The sequence below is a fragment of the Myotis myotis genome, unplaced genomic scaffold (assembly GCF_014108235.1).
Source record: "Myotis myotis isolate mMyoMyo1 unplaced genomic scaffold, mMyoMyo1.p scaffold_m19_p_4, whole genome shotgun sequence".
In the NCBI taxonomy this organism is placed as follows: Eukaryota; Metazoa; Chordata; class Mammalia; order Chiroptera; family Vespertilionidae; genus Myotis; species Myotis myotis.
In genome coordinates, this window is record NW_023416346.1 from 100,375,048 (window position 1) to 100,397,185 (window position 22,138).

Below are 22,138 nucleotides of genomic sequence, written 5' to 3' on the forward strand. Positions count from 1 at the left end.
CTCCCATTCAGTGAGTTGTGTTTTAATTTTGTTGATGGTTTCCTTTGCTGTGCAAAAATGTTTTAGTTTGATTTGGTCCCATCTCCTAATTTTTTCTTTTGTTTTCCATACCCAAGGAAAAGAGAGAAAGAGAGAGAAAGTGAGTGGGATGGGAGAGAAAGAGAGAGAGATGGGGGAGGGAGAGATTGGAAGTTATTAACAAAACTTGTGGTTTTGAATAGAAAGCAGAGCATCCGAGGGGAAATATCAGAAAAAAATATTGCTACAGGAAATGTCTGAGATTTTACTACTTATATTTTCTTCTAGAATTTTTATGGTTTCTTGACTTGTATTTAAGTGTTTGAGTTCATTCTTGGGTATGGTGTAAGAAGGTGATCTAGTTTCAGTTTTTTACACATATCTGTCCAATTTTTCCAACACTATTGAATAGATTATCTTAACCCCATTTATGTTTTTGCCTCCTTTGTCAGAACCACTGAAGCCTCACCTTTCCTGGCTCTTCCCTCCAAGATCTATGCATGAATGATATTTGCCAAGAAAAACTTGACTGCTTATAAAACCCATGTGAAGCTACTTTCTCCAAGAATTTGAAGATCCTAAAAGGAATCAGGGATAGCACTGCCTTTATATGTTATGTGTATTACTAAATAGTATAAATTACTTCATGCTCAACACAACCCAAAATATGTGAAAACCTACCTTGACTTCATTACTAAATGAATGCTGGGTCTTGAAAATGTTATTTAGGTACTTTAAGCCTCAGTTTCCTCATTTTTAATATTTAATATATTGAAGGTAGAGTTGTCTCTACTTTCTCTTCCAGCTCTAAAAGGGTAAATTCCTAAACTAGTACATCACCCAGGAAAATGAAATAGTCTAATTATTACATTCAAGTTGGTTTCAGATGCTAACTTCTAGTCTGAATATTTATACTAAGGGGCTATCAGAATTCACTGATTTAAATAGCTTTATTGTTGAGAATGGATAAGGTAACTCAAATTTTACTTAGCAACCATAACATATACATGTCATTATATACATTCAACTAAAGGAAAGAGTGGAAAACAAAAACTGAAGTTTTAAAGAATACCTCAGGTGCTACAAAATTTGCAGTGTAGCATGGAGTTAAGAGAAGCCCATTTTCTCCTCGAAGTTGCTTTGCAAACCCAAAATCACAGATCCGAATGGAGTCTGCATTGGCTGATTCATCCATGTATAAAATATTACTAGGTTTAAGATCACGATGAACAACCTTGAACACAAAAGAAAAAAATATTATATTTCTATAGCTAAATAAATGTCTGTGAAATAAAACATTTTATGTTAATATATTTCTATGAAAATTACTTTTTTAAATATATTTTATTTATTTTTTACAGCAAGGAAGGGAAAGGGATAGAGAGTTAGAAACATAGATGAGAGAGAAACATCGATCAGCTGCCTCCTGCACACCTCCTACTGGGGATATGCTCGCAACCAAGGTACATGCCCTTGACCAGAATCGAACCTGGGACCCTTCAGTCTGCAGGCCGATGCTCTATCCACTGAGTCAAACTGGTTAGGGCAAGGAAAATAACTTTTTAATCATACAATGTTGAAATGATATTTTGCCCTATATAATCTTGAAAGTATACAGAGAAAATAATATCTATCAGATAGATGTTCTGCTTTCTATTCAAACCACCAGTTTTGTTAATAACTTCCAATTTCAAAGTATCAAAACTCAATTCTCAGTTCCACTTCTGTTTATAATGAACTAAGATCCTACCTAATATGCCCCTCCCCATAGTAAACAATTATAAAACCTGAACGTAATAGAAAAATGAACTACCCGAAGGTACTGGGGAGTGAAGAGAAACAGACAGGCTTGGGTGGGGAATACACACTTGGCTGAAAGAAGGAATACAGGGAACTATATGAACGGCTTTTAGGCAAGGGGAAAGTACAGTTCCGTGTCACACAGTGGTGGTGAAGATACACGTGGAAAAGCCCACAGTCTTTCTAGCATGAAAAACCAGAAAAGAGATGCTGGGGAAACTTTAATGCTGAGTGGAGGGATACTGTAAATTAAAAAGTCAAAACTACCCCTGAGCTCTGGTCACATAAGTCAGTTGGTTAGAGTGCCATACTGATACGCTAAGGTTGTGGGTTCAATCCTCAGTCAGGGCACATATAATAATTGATCTCTCTCTCTCTCTCTTAACAAATAAAAAATTGCTCCTGAATCAACAATGTGTAGAAGAGGGCAAAGGGGGGATAAATGGTGATGGAAAAAGACTTGATTTTGGGGGTCAACACACAATGCAATATACAGATGATGTATTATAGAGTTGTGCACCTGAAACCTGAATAATTTTATTAACCAATGTCACCCCAATAAATTCAATAAAAAATTTCAAATGTGTAGAGGAGGCTCAAAGTACTTTGTATTAATATGAAAGATAGAGACCAACGTTGCTACCCAAAAGGCAGAATTTTCTGTGCAAACAATGACAAGAAAATTATCCACTAAAACAAAACAATAATGAAAATCAATAAAAATCATTGGAGAAAAATAACAGAATAAAAAATCTCCAAAATTTAATATTCTAATGTGCAGTATACAATCCAAAATTATGTGACATACAAAAAACACAAAAAAACTGACAAGAAAATAGAACACAGTTTCAAGAAAAAAAGAAAATCAATCAATTCTAAATTCAAGATGAACCACATTGGAACTAAAAGACAAGAATTTAACTTATTTTTTTATTTTTTAAATTTATCTTTATTATTGAAATTATTACAGATATCCTTTTTTCCCCCCAATGACCCCCTACTCTCCACTTCCACCCTCCCCCAGACCTTCACCACACTATTGTCTGTGTCCATGGGTTATGCATATATGCATATTTGTTCTTTGGTTAATCTCTTTCTGCCACCATCCTTCCCTCTGAGATTCATCAGTCTGTTGCATTAGGGTGACATTGCTTAATAAAATTATACAGGTTTTAGGTATCTACTTATATGAAAACCCTGGGTGGTGTAATATCACGACCGGTCTGGCGACCAAGCAGAAGGAAGTCAGTCCTGCAGGGGTTGTCTTGGAAACAGCTGAACCCTCTCTTGAGCTATTTCCTGGTGCTGTTTCCAGTGAGGGCGGGGTTTGAGGCAGGAACCCGCCCTCAGGGCATAGAGGCATATCTTTATAAAGTGTGCTGTGCCAGCACCGCCAAGGGTGAACATGAGTGGGGGCAGCTGAAAGGCTTAGAAAAGACAGACAAGAAAATGAAAGCAGGGTCTTGGTGGGATGCTGCTTCTCTGAGAGACAGCGACCATGCCCACAGTCATGTCTTTATTTTATAGCAGTAATGCCACAAGGCAAAGTAAGGGCATGACCAAGTTGTTTACAACATTCTCCTGGGTTTCAATCCTACTCAACTACATGCACCTGAACTCTATCAAGCCTACATCACTCAGGCATGTGGGGCCACGTGTTCGGACCATAGGTTCAAGCTTACAACTATAGCTGTTGGCTATAATTGTGCTGGGAGGGCCCTGCCCTCCAAGCTGGAACTTGCACGTGGCAATGAGAGGACTGTGCCCTCTCATCAGTCCAAAGCTTGAACCTGTCCAAACACTGTAGCAGCTACCCACAATAAAATTTTAATCTACTTATATAAAAACCCTGGGTGTAACATCATGGTCAGAAGTGCGTCCAACCGGAAGGAAATCAGTCCTGCAGTGGTCGTCTTGGAAATGGCTGCGCCCTCCCCTAGCTGTTTCTGGGAGGATGAGGTTCAGGCAGGAACCAGCCCTCAGGGACAGGTTTCAGGCAGGAATCCACCCTCGGAGCAAAGCATGGAAGTGAAATGATTTGTAATGGATCTATTATTGAAGCTTACTTTGGAAATACTATATCTATAGATCAGTGGTTCTCAACCTTGGCTGCACATTAGAATCACCTGGGAATCTTGTTAAAATCCTGATTTCTGGGCCCCATCCTCCGGAAATTCTGTTTCCTTGTTACTAATGTTGTGGCCCCAGCCCATAACAAAGAAACAATTTCCGGAGGATGAGGCCCAGGAGTCAGGATTTTAAAAAGATTCCCAGGTGATTCTAATGTGCAGCCAAGGTTGAGAACCACTGCTATAGATAATATTAACATATATCTAAATGTCCAATTCTTTGTCTAAAAAATGAGCATGTTCAAAAATTAAATGAAGAAAATTTGGATATACTTGATGGAGATTTTCACACATATTTGAGTGATGATTCTTCCATTGATTCCACAGATGATGCTGAAAAGGAAAATTTTCCCATCGAATTTCTTAATAGTATTACTCCTTCGGGAATGCCATGTTATAAATTAAAATTGAAAGTGGGTGCAATCATCATGCTATTGAGAAGTCTCAATAGTAAATGGGGTCTTTGTAATGGTATCAGGTTTATTAAAAAATTACGACCTAACATTATCAAAGCTGAAGTATTAACAGGATCTGCAGAGGGAGAGGCTGTTCTGATTCCAAGAATTAATTTGTCCCCATCTGACACTGGCCTCCCATTTAAATTGATTCGACGACGGTTTCCCGTGATGCCAGCATTTGTGATGACTATTAATAAATCACAAGGACAAACTCTAGACAAAGTAGGCATATTCCTACCTGAACCCGTTTTTGCACATGGTCAGTTATATGTTGCTTTCTCTCGAGTTTGAAGAGCATGTGATGTTACAGTTAAAGTTCTAAGTACTTCATCACAAGGGAAATTAGTCAAGCACTCTGAAAGTGTTTTCACTCTTAATGTGGTGTATAGGGAGATATTAGAATAAGTTTAATCACTTGATCAGTCATTGTTTGCATCACTGTTGTTTTTATATCATTTTTTTTGTTTTTATATCATGCCTCTGTTGTTATATCCTTTTGTTACTGTTTATTTATTAATAAATTTATATATTATTTTCATATATATTTTAATAATTTCCTTTCATCTCTCACACTTCTATTATAGAGAAAGGGCAAACAGCAATATTAAAATATCTCTGCTAATTAATTCCATTTAAAAAATATATATTTTATTGATTTTTTACAGAGAGGAAGGGAGAGGGAAAGAGAGTTAGAAACATCGATGAGAGAGAATCATCGATCAGCTGCCTCCTGCACACTCTCCACTGGGGATGTGCCCACAACCAAGGTACATGCCCTTTACCAGAATTGAACCTGGGACCCTTGAGTCCACATGCTGATGCTCAATCCACTGAGCCAAACAGGTTAGGGCAATTAATTCCCTTTTAATGTGCATGAATTTTGTGCACCGGGCTACTAGTCTGTATATATAAAATCCCAGCAACTGGAATGGCGGCACAACCAGAACAACGGGTGGTTATGACATGCACTATGGCAGCCAACCACCCTGATCCCGCCCCAACTGGCCCCCCTCAGGCCAGTCCGGCCCCTGATCTGCCCCAAACACCTTAATTGGGGGCAGGACCAGCCAACCAACCATCTGTGGCCTCTCCCCCAAGCCAGCCATAGCCCTTCCCCCTGCCATCCCAGCCCGATGGGTCCCCATTGAGGTGGGCTGGCCAGATCCCACTCATGCACGAATTTGTGCACTGGGCCTCTAGTACAATTCTATAATATATCATCTGTATATTGTATTACTTGGGGTGGTAAATATACAGACAATTTTCAAAATAATATGATGGAGGTGCTAGCTAAAGTTAGGGTGGTAATGATATTGCAGCATATAAATGCATAAATTTTGTAAACCTTAACGTTATTTGTGAATTGTATCTCGATAAAAATGTATTATTCAAAATTTACAAGACTAAACATAAAACATTTAAAAAATAGCCCTGACTGGTTTGGCTCAGTGGATAGAGTGTCGGCCTGCGGACTGAAAGGTCCCAGGTTCGATTCTGGCCAAGGGCATGTACCTTGGTTGCGAGCACATCCCCAGTAGGAGGTGTGCAAGAGGCAGCTGATCGATGTTTCTCTCTCATCGATGTTTCTAACTCTCTATCCCTCTCTCTTCCACTCTGTGAAAAATCAATAAAAATATTTTTTTTTAAAAAAAAAAATAAAGTGGCTATTATAACTATCTCAATAAAGTAAAAGAAAACATGCTTTTGATACATGAAACTATCAGCAGAAATATAGAAGCAAAAAGTAAAAATCAAATAAAATGCTAGATATGCAAAATATTCTAAAATTCTCTACATTATAAGTTTCTTACTGATTATTATCCACTTCATTTAATATAGTTCTATCTTAATCAGCAGTTCACTACACTGAAAGATCTTTAAAGACAAGGACCAAGTCTTACTCATATTTGAGTCTGTATAACACTTTTTATAATGCCTGGCATATAGAAATGCTAAATACATCTCTGTCATTAATTTATTTAATTGACATAAAAAACTGAAAGTTTCTAAAATAATATACTAAAGTAAAGGTGCTTAGCATGCACACCACCCAAAGTCAAATAATCTTCTGTCACCATACATTTGGCCCTCTTGTAAAATACACATCATGTTTCACAGAAATGTATTCTTGAAACTTATATGATCTTATTAACCAATGTCACCCCATTAAATTTAAATAAATGAATAAAAATAAATTAAAAAGAAAAGATGCTTATCATTGTCCTCTTCTCAAAATAGCTTGTCATCCTTTATTTTAGAGAGATTTGATAAAAAGAATCAAGCAATTAAATTATAATAGCCATATATAGTTCATATTTTATAACTAGAGGCCTGGTGCACAAAAATCTGTGCACTGGAGGGCGGCGGGGTCCCTCAGCCCAGCTTGCCCCCTATCACAGATTGGGAGCCCTCAGGGGATGTCCTACTCCCTGCTCTCTGCTCCCCTTGGGGAGCAGACCTAAGCCAGAGTCTGGCCTTCCTTTGTGGGAGGTGACCGGGCTGATCAGGGGAAGGCACCAGCCCCATCACCCTGCTGCTGCAGCCACTGCCAGTCACCGCAGCCACCAAGGTGTTTTCATCAACACAGACTCCAGTCCTTTTACCATGAAAAAACGACAACTTTCTTTAGGCATTTTCAAGATGTGCCTTTCATAAGATATGACATTTCTTTCTTTCTTTTTTTTATCCTCACCTGAGGATATGTTTCCATTGATTTTTAGAGAATGTGGAAGAGAAAGGGAAAGACAGAGAGAAACATCAAAGTGAGAGGAACACTTTGATTGGTTGCCTCCTGCATGAGCCCTGACCTGGGCCCAGGCCAGGGAGGAGCCTGCAACCTAGGTACATGCTCTTAGTCAGAATTGAACCCAGACCCAGCAGTGGGGAGGCTGAGGCATTATCCACTGAGCAAAACCAGCTAGGACAGGATATGACATTTCTTAACCCTCCAGCAGCGGATCTTCCTTTTTTTCTCCAGGAGTGTGGTAAAAAACCCTAGATCACCTTATTGGATTATTATTACCCAAGTTACTAAGAATATTACCAGTGGCATACAGGGAGCTTAGCCAATGAGCGGTCAGAAAAGGTGTTTCCTCTGTAGTTCACACCAATTGCCAGCTTGGCCCCTGCCCAGGCCTAATGCCTCTGGCCAAGTCATTAGCCCTGGGAAGGGGACCTCCAGCTCCCACAATTGTGGGTTCAGCCCCTGCTCCCCACCATCACCAGCTCCCTCCCTGCTCCCCGCAATTGCTGGCTCTGCCCCTGCACAAGCCTAACACCTCTGGCCAAGGCCTTAGGCCTAGGCAGGGGACCCTCAGCTCCCATCATCACCGGCTCTGCCCCTGCTACCCTCAATCGCTGGAACCCCCCCTGCCCACACCTAAAGCCTCTGGCCGGGGCATTAGCCCTGGGCAGGGGACCCACAGCTCTCTGCAATCTCTTGCTCCGCCCCTGCCCAGGCCTAACGCCTGTGGCGGAGGCATTAGGCCTGGGCAGGGGACCCCCAACTCCCCACAATCACCGACTCTGCCCCTGCTCCCCATGATCGTTGGCTCCGCCCCTTCCCAGGCCTAATGCCTCTGGCCAAGTCATTAGGCTTGGGCAGGGGACCCCCAGCTCCCTTAATTGATGGCTCCACCCATGCCCAGGCCTAATGCCTCTCACCGAGGCATTAGGCCTGGGCAGGGGACCCCCAGCTCCCACCATTGCTGGCTCCGCCCCTGCTACCTGCTATCTCTGGCACCACCCCTGCCCAGACCTAATGCCTCTGACTGAGGCGTTAGGCCTGGGCAGGGGACCCCCAGCACCCCACAATAGCGGGCTCCTCTCCTGCTCCCCACCATCGCTGGATGCCCCTCCTGCTCCCCACCATCCCGGCTCCGCCCATGCCCAGGCCTAACGCTTCTGACCAAGGCGTCAGGCCTGGGCAGGGGACCTCTCAGCTCTGATTGCAGGCTCCGATAGCCGATAGCCGCTGGGCACCTACGTATGCAAATTAACCACCATCTTTGTTGGCAGTTAATTTGCATATCATGCTGATTAGCCAATGGGAGGTGTAGCAAAGGTACGGTCAATTACCCTGTTTGTCTATTATTAGATAGGATATTGAAAAATGTAGTACATTAAACCAGACACAAAACTGAGTACTGGCTTATTTTTCTTATTTATAAAAGGGGACCATGTAGAATTTTCACTGTGCCAATTCTGAGTTGATCATTAATTTATTGTTTATACTTATGTGCATACATATCCACTATTACAACTGATTCAAACTAAATTTTAAAATTATTTTTAACAATGTTTCCTTTTAGAGTTGTACATAATAAGAGTTGACCTTTTTTGGTAACATTTGCTTTCTTTATGAACAGGTAGGTAGCAAAATATGAGACCTAATCCACTACTACAAACTTTAATAGATTGATATTTCACATGTTCAGAATCAAAAATTCTTACTGTATTTGGAAGAGGGGTTGGCAAGAATCAAGAAATAAAGTCCTTTCATTGCCAGAACTTTATATGTTAGGTATAGCATAATATGAGTAATATTCACATATCCTTGGATAATCCTCTTATGTTTCACTTTTAAATTTGATTAGGTTTGCCTGACCAGTGTTGTTCAATGGTTGAGTGTCGACTTTTGAAGCAAGAGGTAATAGTTCAATTCCTGGGCAGGGCACAGGCCTGGGGTGTGGGCTTAATCCCCAATGGGGGCATGCAGGAGGTAACCAATCAATGGTTCTCTCTCATCATTGATGTTTCTATCTGTCTCCCTCTCCCTTCCTCTCTGAAATCAATAAAAAAAAAATTGATTAGGTTTAATAATTTCAAAGTCAAGGTTAGATTCAATTACATAATCCAAACCACTTTTAAAACTAATATGCTACTAAATCAGGGTCAATAGGCAGAGTGAACAAAATGATAACATTTTCCAACTTCCTAATTCTATAACCTTCACTACTTTATGAGTTTTATTAGTATGTTCTCTATAAAATATACATTCTCTAAAAAAGTAATTCACTTTAAGTGGTATACCCTACATATAATTTTATGAATATACAAGTCACAGAACTAAAGGAAATAAAATAACTACAACTTACTCCTTGACAATGAAGGTAGTCAACTGTTTTAGTTATCACAAACAGTACATCACTAGCTTCCCGTTCCGAGAAACATTTTTGTTTGAGAATACGGTCAAGTAGTTCTCCTCCTTTCATCAAATCCGTAACAAGGTAAACATATCTACCATCATCATAAACCTAAAAAAGAACACATTTTAAAAATGTTATTATTTATAATTATAATTCTGAAATGTTTAAATTACATTTACTTTGCTTTTATAGTGAACCTCTAGTGTTAAAAATATATTTTTTATTGCCAATATAGTAGTGAAGATTAAATTGGCTAAACAGTCCCTGAGATCATGTTAAACATATAATTTTATTAACTTTTCAGGTAGTACGTTACACTTCATCAAAGGATATAAATGAAAAAATACAACTCTGTACCTCTCAAATGGCATCTATCTCAATTGCTTTTACTGTATTATAGACACTTCTCTTCCCTACTAATAGTAAGGCTCCTTTTGACAGTAAATGTATTATTAGTTTTTAATATCCTCCCCACAGTCCATTATCTGACATGGTGTCTTAAATGTTTGTTGAATTCAAATACTATACCAAAGAAAATAAATTGAAAAAATAAGTGTACCCTTTCATTCAGGCTTTGTGACATAGATAGATTAGATAGATAGATAGACAGACAGACAGACAGACAGATAGATAGATAGATGTAAACTACTATTTAAAAGCTATGAGGGTGTGTGTCCCTCAGCCTGGCCTGCACCCTCACCAATCTGGGACCCTCCGGGGATGTCCAAGACTGTTGTAGGATTGGGCCTAAACTGGCAGTCGGATATCCCTCTCGGGATCGGGGACCACTGACTCCTAACCGCTCACCTTCCCGCCTGCCTAATCACCCCTAACCACTCTGCCTGCTGGCCTGATTGCCCCCAGTTGCCCCCCACTGCTGGCCTGCTCGTCCCCAACTGCCCCCCGGCCAGCCTGCTCACCCCCAACTGCCCACTCGTACCCTCGCAGGTAGCAGGTGCTGATTAGGGGAGGAGGGCATGATTGTTTCCTGGGACTGTAGCTATGGAAGCTTTGCAGAGGGTTCCGAAGGCTTTGGAGGGGCAGGCTCTGGCCAGAAGCCCTGTAGCGGTGGTTGTCCCTGGAGGTGTTGGTGGGGGGAAGGGAGTTAAGGGGGCTCTAGCCGGGCACTGAGGCCAAAGGGGGAGTAACTGTCAAACCTTCTTGCTTGGCGCCATTCTTTACATTGTACATGACTGTTTCACAGCTGTATCTGCTCAGGGCAGGGCTCCAATCTCCTGAAGCCGGGTAGGGGATGGGCCAGGGCAGAGCCAGGTGGGCTAGGAGGGTGGGTTTAGCTGCGCCCCCAGCAGGTTCAGCACACATCAGCTGCAGAGACCTGCTGCTGCTGTCCGGTGGAAGGGTCTGACCCTGGAGGGCAGCTCAGGCCTCCCTCCACCTGGGTCTGGAGTTGTAGGGAGGAGAGTGTGCCCAGCTCCAGTGGAGGGGGCCTGGCAGCAGTGGGCCATGGGCCCCGTGTGCCTCGGGAGCGCTGATGGGTGGTCGCTGGCATGCTATTGTGGGCGCCCCTGGCGGAGGTGGCAGGGGAAGAGATCGGGAGTCGGAGATGCAGGCTGCAGCTACTCCAAAGACTGGGTCTTCTCCCTGGCTGGTCAGCCTCCCGTCCCCCGGGGGTGTGGGCCTGGGTTAGGGTGTCCATGCAGGGAGATTGGAAGAGCTCCCCGAGGCCGCTTCCTCTTCCTTCTTAGCAGTCTGGGCTCCTGTCAGGCACTCTTATCAGACCCCCAGGAACTTAGCCCCACCACCCACCCCCTGCTGCGCATGCATCAATATGCTAATTGGCCATTACTAGGACACCATAACGGCAATTAGCATATTATAGATATTAATCAAAATGCATATCATATTATCCAAAACAAACTGATCTAGGTAATAGCCAATCTGTCTGCCTTCTCTAAAGAGAAAAGAGCATTATTTTCTTTTCTTTAATATATTTTATTGATTTTCACAGAGAGGAAGGGAGAGGGATAGAGAGTTAGAAACATTGATGAGAGAGAAGCATCTATCAGCTGCCTCCTGACACCCCCTACTGGGGATGTGCCTGCAACCAAGGTACATACCCTTGACCGGAATCGAACCTGGGACTCTTCAGTCCCCAGGCCAATGCTCTATCCAGTGAGCCAAACTGGCTAGGGCGAGAGCAGTATTTTCTTATGTGAAAATACTGTGTTTGTTGACACATGAAAGGGAAGCACTGCCCAGCAGAACTACCCCGGAGGCATGGCAGTAAGAACTGCCTCTACTAATCTCCACACAGGAGATGGGTTCGTGCCAAGTCTGGTTTTTCTTTGTGCCCAGATCTCAAACAGATGCAGGTTCCCTCACTGACAAGGCTGGAGCCCAAGTACTTGAAGGCACTTGGTCTCCTAGGGGATAAGGCGATTGTGGGTTGTGTAGCATTTAAAACATCTATTTTTTTTTTAAGTAGCACAGATTTTTATTGTCAAAACAAGTAAGATATATGAGCATAAGAAAAAACACCAATAAATTAATTGTTTTCATCATTTTAGACTCTGGGGCCTCTCTATAGAAAAGTCAGCTCAGCTTACTATGTAGACACCATCTTTCCGAAGTACGACTAGCAGGGATTTGATACAATATTCAGGACAATGACCAAACATGTCCATAGCAAGGATAAATAAATAGGTGCTTTCCCTGGTTCCTTCCTCAGTAACCTCTATTTTTATACAAGATATGAGGCTTGTTTTAGGAAAAATGATTGCCAGAAAAATATTTTCATCCTTCTACCTCTAAGAAAAACATCAAGCTCTGGTGACACTTGTTTCATATGAACATCCAGAATATAATCTATGTATAGTTACCACCATCTTTACTTTTAAAAAGCTTGACATCCATTTATATATACCAAAGCAGTAGGTTGAATATTTTCCCTTAAATGGTTTTCCACCAAAATGCAATGAACTTAATCTTATTGTAAAGTGCAACAAAGGATATGCAATGCTTGTGTTTGTTGACACATGAAAGGGAAGCACTGCCCAGCAGAACTACCCCGGAGGCATGGCAGTAAGAACTGCCTCTACTAATCTCCACACAGGAGATGGGTTCCTGCCAAGTCTGGTTTTTCTTTGTGCCCAGATCTCAAACAGATGCAGGTTCCCTCACTGACAAGGCTGGAGCCCAAGGCACCAGCAGTAGAGAGGGCCAGAGACTAGTCAGTGAGCACCTCTACACCATGACTTCCCATCAAGAAGCCTTGTTTTGGGAACAACACAAATGTTACTTACCTCATAAGCAATGATCAAGGTCTTGTCTAGGCTAAATGATGAAACAAATTGATGAGGCCTCTATACATTACGGCTAAGATTATTTAGTCTAACTTTAAATTGAAGCTATATACAATGGCTTCTCCCACACAAGGGTAAGCTTTGCACAAGGGCAAGTTTCTCAAAAAACAATGATACCTCCAGTTCTAGGCTCAGTTTAAAAGGTTTTTTTGGTTTTTGTTTTTTTTTTTGTTGTTGTTTTTTTTTTTACAAAAAAAACCCAACCTTTCCTATGTCAGATCAGGGTAATAGAGAAGTGGGGGCAAGTCACCCTCTATCCAGAGTCACTGGAAGAGAAAGCTATAGAAGCTGTTGAATGTGAGCATATCCTATTCTTGGATTTAAGATTATAGACCCATGGTGGTTGTTTCTTCCTTTCCATCAGTGGGATATCCATCTGGGCAGCTTTAAGGCTGTTGGATCTTTGACCATTAGGGTGGCCTGCACGTGGGTAAGTAGCATTGGAGAAGGTTTCTTGGCTCTTCTGTAGGGCTGGGTGCCAAAACCTCCCAAATTAGACTTCTGGAGGGATCTTGGTCCAAAGAGGCTCCATTTATCTGTCTAGTTTCTGTCTTTATCCCCACTTCCAGAACCCATGGTGTTAGGATTTGGGCCAGATAAGACTATGGAAGAGCCAGAAGAGAGCAAACCTCCAGGCTACTGCTCAGCAGAAGAGTGAGGGTTGCTGCTGGGGGTGGACTGGGCTGAGGCTGGCTGCTTCTCTTCTCTCATTATCTCTCCACTCTGTAGTTTTAGTTTGTGGAGTGCTTCTGCCACTTGAAGGTACTTGGTCTCCTAGGGGATAAGGCGATTGTGGGTTGTGTAGCCAGCATCTCTCTCTACCCTGCCTGTTGCTCAAAATGTTGAATGGTCTCCTGGGTCTGTTTTGTGATTAGAGAATTCATGAGACACAGGTGGCTTTAGCCTTCATCATTGGGACCTAGTCCATACTGTCAATAGCCAATGGGAGGGTCATGGTGGGGAAGGACACACTGGCCTCACCTTCCTCCACCAGGCACAGTCTCAAAATCATTGAAAGGCTCGGATCCAGGTGCTTTTTCTATATAGATTTTAGAGCTAAGTCCCTGACACCAGAGTGAAATGATGTGATAATTACACTTACAGATATTAATGAGGAACATTGCCCAAATCCTGAAAATTAGCTAAGTTGGTTGGAAAGAGTTCATACATTCCAGATGTTCTGTTTCACTGTTGCAGAACTGTCTGCAGCCTGAGCTCTGGAACGAAAGAGGCTGTGAGGACCCATGTCTCTAGAGGTTGCGGTGAATTAGGGACCCAAGCCATGGTATATTTGTGTTGTGTCAGCTGCAATCCTAAAGGCTTTGCGCACTGGCCAGGGGGCGTAAACTCAGTAACATCTATTAATAGGACATATGTTCATTTTACAAAACTATAGAGTAATACAATTTCACTTAAAAAAAAAACAATCCACAGTGCAACAAGCCATTTCTGAAGAGTTAAGAAAATAAAATGTAGAATGTGGCAGATTCCCAATGTCTGTATTTATAGTATCACAGAATAATAAATGTTGCTGGTTGTAATGTTAACTACTTAACTAGCCAGAATATATTCAAGTAATCAGGACATTCTTTTTTTGTTTGTTTGTTTACATTTTTATTGATTTCAGAGAGGAAGGGAGAGGGAGAGAGAGATAGAAACATCAATGATGAGAGAGAATCATTGATTGATTGCCTCCTGCACGCCCCTTACTGGGGATCGAGCCCACAGCCCAGGCATGTGACCTTGATCGGAATCGAACCTGGGACCCTTCAGTATGCAAGCTGACACTCTATCCACTGAGCCAAACTAGCTAGGACAGGACATTCTTATTTATCAATAATCATAGTTCCTTTCTGATGTTCTACACAAAGAGTAAGAATACAGAATAATGGGGGGGGGGGATAATTGAAGTAGCAAATGTAAGAATCTTGAGATTGTGCTGCATGACAGCAAATATACCATAGACATGAAAAGCTTCAAAAAAATAAAGTTTTACATATCTCTCCTTTTCATATGTAAAACTTTAGACAATAAAATAAATAAATAAATAAATAAAAATTAAAAAAGAAAGAAAATAAAGTGCCAAGTCATAACTTCATTAGCTTAGATTTTGAATTAGCTTAGATTTTAAATACCTACATCTTTTAATGTGATAATGTTTGGGTGTTGTCCATAGCGCATCAAAATTTCAATTTCTTCTGAGGGGTCTCTCTTACTTTTGTCAATAACCTAAGAAATAAATAAGACAAATCTCAGAGGAAAAGAAATTATGTTCTTTGTCTAAAAATTAATGGTATATTTTCAATTTGATTATAATTTTGAGCAAATGCTTAAAACTTAAGAATGATGCTTGCCCCATATTATACTTTAACAGTTAAAAATGTCCTATAACTACAACAATAATAAAAAGACCATTTTCTTTCACATTATAGTCCATGTAATTAAAACTACATTAGCTCATAATGTGATCCAAATATAACAGTAATTGTTACAATTACTCAATGTTAACATAGTACCTTAAAATAAAACTATTCAAAAGCAAGACATTCATGGAATGCAATGCTTCTACAAAATAAAGTCTTGGAAAGAGATTCAAAATGAAAATATTAAGTCTTTAGAGGTTTTTCTCATTTTTTCTTTGCAATCTCCACTAGCCCCACTGAAAAATGTCCATTAGTTAAGTTACATATATAACCCCAAAAAAGGTAGGTTCAGGGACAATACCTTCACTGCAAATTCCATGTTGGTAACTGTATGTATGCATCGTTTGCAAACAGAATAGGAGCCAACACCAATATCTTCTTTCAACTCATATACCTCACCAAATTGTGCAGCATTTCCATTTATCTGTGTGTTTTTTTAAAAAAATACTGAGAATAATGAAATATTTTCACATTTTTATCTTCTCTTCAAAATTTATACAGGTTGGGGCAAAAGTAGGTTTATAGTTGTATGTATGGAAAATAATCTATAATAATAAAACCATAATATGCAAATTGACCAAATGACCGAACAGCAGAATGACCATCTAGACGACCTTCTGGATGGAGGCAGCTGGGGCAGGGAAGGCGGGAGGCGGTTGGGAGGCAGCCGGGGCTGGGAGGCCTTGAGGAAGCCAACTGTGATGGCCTACCCTTTCACAAATTTTGTGCATTGGGCCTCTAGTACAATAATCTATCTATGTAATAGAGGAATACGCAAATTAGCCGGGATGCCATAACATCACGACCGAACAGCAGGGACCTGAGGTTGCATGGTACCTGGCTGGGGCAATGGACCTCAGGCCACAGCCCCTGCCCAGTGGGACTTGACGGGGGACCTCAGGCCACGCCCCCCACCCAGCAGGGTTTGACGGGTACCTCAGGCCACTCCCCTTGCCCAGCGAGGCTTGACAGGGGACCTCAGGCCATGCCCCCTACCCTGGTGCTGGGCCAGGGGACCTGAGGCTGTGCCCCCTGACAGGTGGGGCTTGATGGGGGACCTGAGACTATGCCCCCCACCTGACACTGGGCCAGGGGACCTCGGGCCATGACCCCCACCCTGCGAGGCTTGATGGGGACCTCAGGCCATGCCCTCCACCCCAGTGCTGGGCCAGGGGACCTGAGGCTGTGCCCCCTGCCCAGTGGGGCTTGATGGGGAACCTGAGACTGTGCCCACCACCTGACGCTGGGCTGGGGGACATGAGGCTGCGCCTCTCGCACAGAGGGTTTTGACGGGGGTGGGGCTGGCCGGTTCTGGGTCTTCCGTGTTTTTGAAGCTCATGTGGGTGGTGGGCGGGGACTTGACTCTAAGTCCCGTGGCGCACCTCAGACTCTGACAGGAGGGGGATTTTCATATACATTTTACTAATTTTCTTTCATCTCTGACCCTTCTATTATAGAGAAAGTGCAAATAGAAATATTAAAATATTTCCTCTAATTAATTCCCTTTTAATGTGCATGAATTTTGTTCACCGGGCCACTAGTAAATAAATAATAATACAAGAATAAACTCTATGTTTTTCATACTCACAACTGTAAGCATACCTTTTCACCAACCTCTATTCATCCTAAATCTTTAAAAAATCATGGATAATCCATTATAGAATTTTTATCAGTATGTATAAATGGCTTAACCAGATCTGAACTGATCCTAAATTATAGGCTTTCTAGATACCCAAAGACAACACAATAAATAAACTAGCTTACATACCACCATTACATTTTTTTGCCAAAAGAGATTACATAAGTATAATTAAATGTTACTATTATCTGCTTTATTTAAAAACATATGGAAACATCTTTAATTCATTATTATACACAGAAATAAATGAAGTTAAATTATTATAAATTAATTAAAAATAACTGAAGGAAATAATTATCCCTAAACTAAATAATCTAATTAAGTGGAATTTACCTGAACAATTGGTAATACATCTGCACTTGTGATAGGGGTGATTTTATATTCTTCTGCAATAGAAGTTGAAACAAAGCTGAATCCTTTGAAGAGTTGATGAGCATTAGCACTGGCTGGCAAACCAGGAGAATCTAATATCCAAATAATTATATTTAATTAGAATTATACAGATTTCTGTAATATAAAATGTCAGCATTTCTTTGAATATAAAATAATGAAACCACAAAAAACATTAAATGTTACCATCAGACATACTATATTATTTATTTGATTTATTGTATATTATCTGTCTCCCCACACTACAAAGCAAACTACATGTGGATTATAACTTTTGTCACTTCGTTCACTGCTGCCTCCTCACTGGTGAGGACATTTGTAGGTATTAAACATTTGTTGAGTTAATGTATAAAACAGATTCCATCAAAAGTAAACCTCATTAAATTCTAAACTGTAAGAGTCAGAGTGATATATCTCATGTCTTATCTCCTATCCCTGACCCGCTAATACATTATCATGAAAAAGACTTTTAAAACAAAACAAAGAAACCTTTTATCCTTCACTCTAGTCCCTTCTTCTCTGATAAATATTTCCCATTTAAAAGATGTACTTTAAAGGTGGGTGCCCAAGCAAAGCTATATGTGGAATCCACATTTTCATGAGACAAACCAACCCTTTGAAAAGATATAATTCATTTAGTTTTTACTTAAGAAGCAAGTTTACTTTTTAAGCATCTAATTGAATAAAAGTCCTGTGTTACACATGAATATGCATTACCTTTGGGTGTTTTTGTAGTAAATTCAGGATCAAAACAAAAAGTATCATCTGGTTTTCCAGAAGCAGGTTTGAAAGGAGGTTGAACTTCTCTTTTATATAATTTCTAGAAGCAACAGAATAACACAAAAACATAGTAACACATTAAAAATCATTATACTTTGTAAGGGAAACCAGAACATAATACAAAAGAATCACAATTTCATAAATGGAATTTCAACTAGCTTCAGATACCTGTTAATTAAATCCTAAAATATTTGAGAAATAATGTACAGAATCAAGTGACACCTGGAAACACATTAGTGATGCCACACATTGCATTTACAAAGAATAATGATGTTGGATTTTGGATATCAAATATTGTCTTCAATTTTTGCTGGTAAAATAATCATACAGAATATGTTGCAATGTTAACATGGAGAAATAACTAACACTAAAATATTTCAAAATTAATAATTAAACTATTTTCAATAACTATTTACTTCACCTAAATATTTTGTTTCATTTAAAATATGCATTAAAGCTTCTGCAGAGCAAAAGAAACCATCTACAAAACAACAAGAGAACATGGGAGAACATATTTGCCAATGTTATCTCTGATAAGGGTTTAACCTCCAAAATTTATAAGGAACTCATACAACTTAAAAAGAGGATAAACAATCCAATAAAAAAAAATGGGCAAAAGACCTAAATAGACACTTTTCGAAAATGGACATACAGAAGGCCAAGAGACAGAAAACATGCTCGAAGTCACTAATCATCCAAAAGATGCAAATAAAAATGACAATAAGGTATCATCTCACACCTGTTAGAATGGCTATCATCAACAAATCAACAAAGGATAAGTGCTGGCAAAAATGCAGAGAAAAAGGAACTCTTGTGCACTGCTGGTGGAAATGCAGATTGGTGCAGTCACTGTGGAGAACAGTATGGAGTTTCCTCAAAAAAATTAAAAATGGAACTCCCATTTGACCCAGTAATCCCACTTCTAGGAATATATCCCCCCAAAAACAGAAACACCAATAAGAAAGGACATATGCACCCCTATGTTCATAGCAGCACAATTCACCATAGCTAAGATTTGGAAACAGCCTAAGTGCCCATCAGCAGATGAGCGGATTAAAAAACGGTGGTACATCTACACAATGGAATACTACACTGCGGTAAAAAGAAGGAACTCTTACCATCTGCAACAACATGGATGGACATGGAGTGCATTATGCTAAGCAAAATAAGCCAGTTGGAGAAAGATAAATATCACATGATCTCATTCATTTGTTGAATATAATGAACAACATAAACTGATGAATAAAAATAGATCCAGAGACAGAGAAGCATGGAACAGACTGTCAAACCTCAGATGGAGGGCAAGGAGGGTGGGAGGGGAGGGGTAAGAGATCAACAAAAGGACTTGTATGCATGCATATAAGTATAAACAATGAACCCAGACAGCAGGGGCATGAGGGTTTGTGCTGGGGGGGTGGGAGTGGGCAGAGAGAGGTTAATCGGTGAAAAAGGAGACATATGTAATACTTTCAACAATAAAGAATTTTTAAAAAATATGCATTAAAGTTATCATCTAGGGTTCTTATTATAGAAATCCAAAATTTAACCTTGCCATACCATTTAAGTTCCTAAAATTGATATATTAATGAAAGATATATAAAATTTTGCAATATATGAACATCTAATGTTCTGGGAAAATCTACATTGTTTTAAAAGCTCACAGACCTGCCCTAACTGGTTTGGCTCAGCGGATGCAGTGTTGGCCTGTGGACTTGAGGGTCCCAGGTTCGATTCTGGTCAAGGGCATGTACCTTGGTTGCGGGCACATCCCCAGTGGGGAGTGTGCAGGAGGCAGCTGATCGGTGTTTCTCTCTCATTGATGTTTCTAACTCTCTATCCCTCTCCCTTCCTCTCTGTAAAAAATCAATAAAATATATTTTTTAAAAAAGCTCACAGACCCACACAGTAGTAGAAAATTAATAAAATATTATGTAATTTTATTTTCATTTTTTATTAAATTTAATGGGATGATATTGATCAGCATGAACATATAGGTTTCAGGTGTGGGTTTCTATTGTTATAAGATCTGTATATTGCACCTTGTACCCATTACCCAAAGTCAAATTTTCTCCTGTCTCCAGATATTACGACACCCTTCCCCTCCCAACACCTTCCCTCTGGCAACCACCACACTGCTATTTGTGTTCACAAGTTTCAGTTTTATATCCCACACATTAGTGAAATCATATGGGTCTTAGCTTTTTGTGACTGACATTTCACTTAGCACGGTATTCTCAAGTCCATCCATGTTGTTCTTTCTTATGGCTGTGTATATGTACCACATCTTCTTTATTCAGTCCCCATATTCCAGGACACTTTGGTTGTTTCTAATGTCTTGGCAACCATGAATATTGCTGCAATGAACATAGGGTTCATATGTCTTTGCACAAATATGATTTCGAGTTTTTTGGGCATATACCCATCAGAGAGAACATTGGGTCATATGGTAGCTCAATTCTCATTTTTTTGAGCATTCACCAGAGTGCTTTCCATAGTGGATGTACCAGGTTACATTCCCATCAGAAGTGAATGAGTGTTCACTTTTCTCCACAACCTCTCCAACACTTGTTATTGCTTGTATTATTCAAAAAGGCCACTCAAACAGGTGTGAGGTGGTATCTCATTGTAGTTTTGATTTGTATTTCCCTAATTGCCAGTGAGGTTGAACATCTTTTAATATATCTATTGGCTGTTTGTATGTCTTCTTGGAAGATTTTTTTTATAGCTACTCTGCTCATTTTTTGTTTGGGTTGTTTATTTGATGTTGAGTCTTATGAGTTCTTCATATGTTTTAGAAATGAAAACCTTGTTGGAGCTACTATTTGCAAATATCATATCCTATCTGGTTGGCTGCCTGTTTGTTTTGTTGTTGTCAGTTTTTGTTGTTGTTGTTGGTGGTGGTGGTGGTATTGTTTTTGTGCTGTGCAGTAGCTTTTTAGTTTGATATAGTCCCATTCATTTATTTTTGCCTTTACTTCCCTTGCCTTTGGGGTCAAGTTCATAAAATGTCCTCTAAAACCCAGGTCCACAAATTTGGTACCTAAATTTTCTTTGATGTAACTTATTGTATCAGATCTTATATTTAGGTCTTTGATCCATTTTTAATTAACTTTTGTACATGGGGACAAAATGTAATCCAGTTTCAATCATTTACATGTGGCTTTCAAGTTTTTCCAGCATAATTTATTTACTCCATTGTGTGTTCCTGGCTCCTTTGTCGAAAATTATCTGTCCATATACATGCGGATTTGTAGCTGGGCTCTTTATTCTGTTTCATTGATCTGTTTGTCTATTTCTCTGCCAATACCATGCTGTTTTGATTATTGTAGCTCCGTAGTATAATTTGAAGACAGGTAGCATGATACCTCCCGCTTTGTTTTTTCTCAGGATTGCTTTGTCTATTCGGGGTCTTTTGTGGTCTGATGATTTCTCCTTCTATGTCTTTAAAAACTGACATTCTTATTTTGATGGGGTTGCATTAAATCTGTATATTGCTTTGGGAAATATGGGATGAACTATGTTGGTTCATCCAATCTATGAACAAGGAATATTTTCCCATTTGTTGTATTTTTTTTCAATCTCTTTTAATTATGCTTTGTAATTTTTAGTATGTAGGTCTTTCACACTCTTAAGTTTATTCTTAGGAATTTTTTTTTGTTTTGGTTGCAATTGCAAAATAAATTATTTTTTATTGTCTTTTTCTGATGTTTTATTGTTAGTATACAAGAAGGCAATGGATTTTTGCATATTGATTTTGAATCTTGCAACTTGACTGTATCTGTTTATTGTTTCTAATCATTTTTTGGTAGAGCCTTTAGAGATTTCTATATACATCAGGCCTGCAAAAAGTGACAGTTTTATTTCTTCCCTATTTGGATGCCTTTTATTTCTTTCTCTTGCCTTATTGTTGTGGTTAGAACATCAAGCACTATGTTGAATAAGAGTGGTGACAGTGGACATCTTGTCTTTTTCCTGATCTTAGGGGAAAAGCTTTCAGTTTTTCAGCACTGAGTATGATATTAGCTGAGCGT

The 22,138-nt window shown here is 39.9% G+C and overlaps 1 protein-coding gene and 1 pseudogene across 4 annotated transcripts in view; both read right to left on the reverse strand.

Annotated features, from left to right (window-relative positions):
* Positions 1-22,138, reverse strand: part of RPS6KA6 (ribosomal protein S6 kinase A6) — a 232,026-nt gene that overhangs the window by 60,166 nt on the left and 149,722 nt on the right. For 3 of the 4 annotated variants that reach the window (XR_004966969.1, XM_036305338.1, XM_036305339.1), the window contains 6 exons: positions 18,045-18,147; positions 17,271-17,401; positions 15,600-15,722; positions 15,015-15,104; positions 9,502-9,660; positions 1,091-1,252 (listed from right to left, as the gene is read on the reverse strand). Coding sequence is in view for 3 of the 4 variants with exons in the window: in XM_036305338.1 (XP_036161231.1) it covers positions 1,091-1,252; positions 9,502-9,660; positions 15,015-15,104; positions 15,600-15,722; positions 17,271-17,401; positions 18,045-18,147 (768 nt within the window). In the remaining variant the exon portion in view is untranslated. The remainder of the gene's footprint in view (positions 1-1,090; positions 1,253-9,501; positions 9,661-15,014; positions 15,105-15,599; positions 15,723-17,270; positions 17,402-18,044; positions 18,148-22,138) is intronic. The other variant, XM_036305340.1, reaches the window with a different exon arrangement.
* On the reverse strand, positions 13,129-13,860 carry LOC118654258 (annotated as a pseudogene).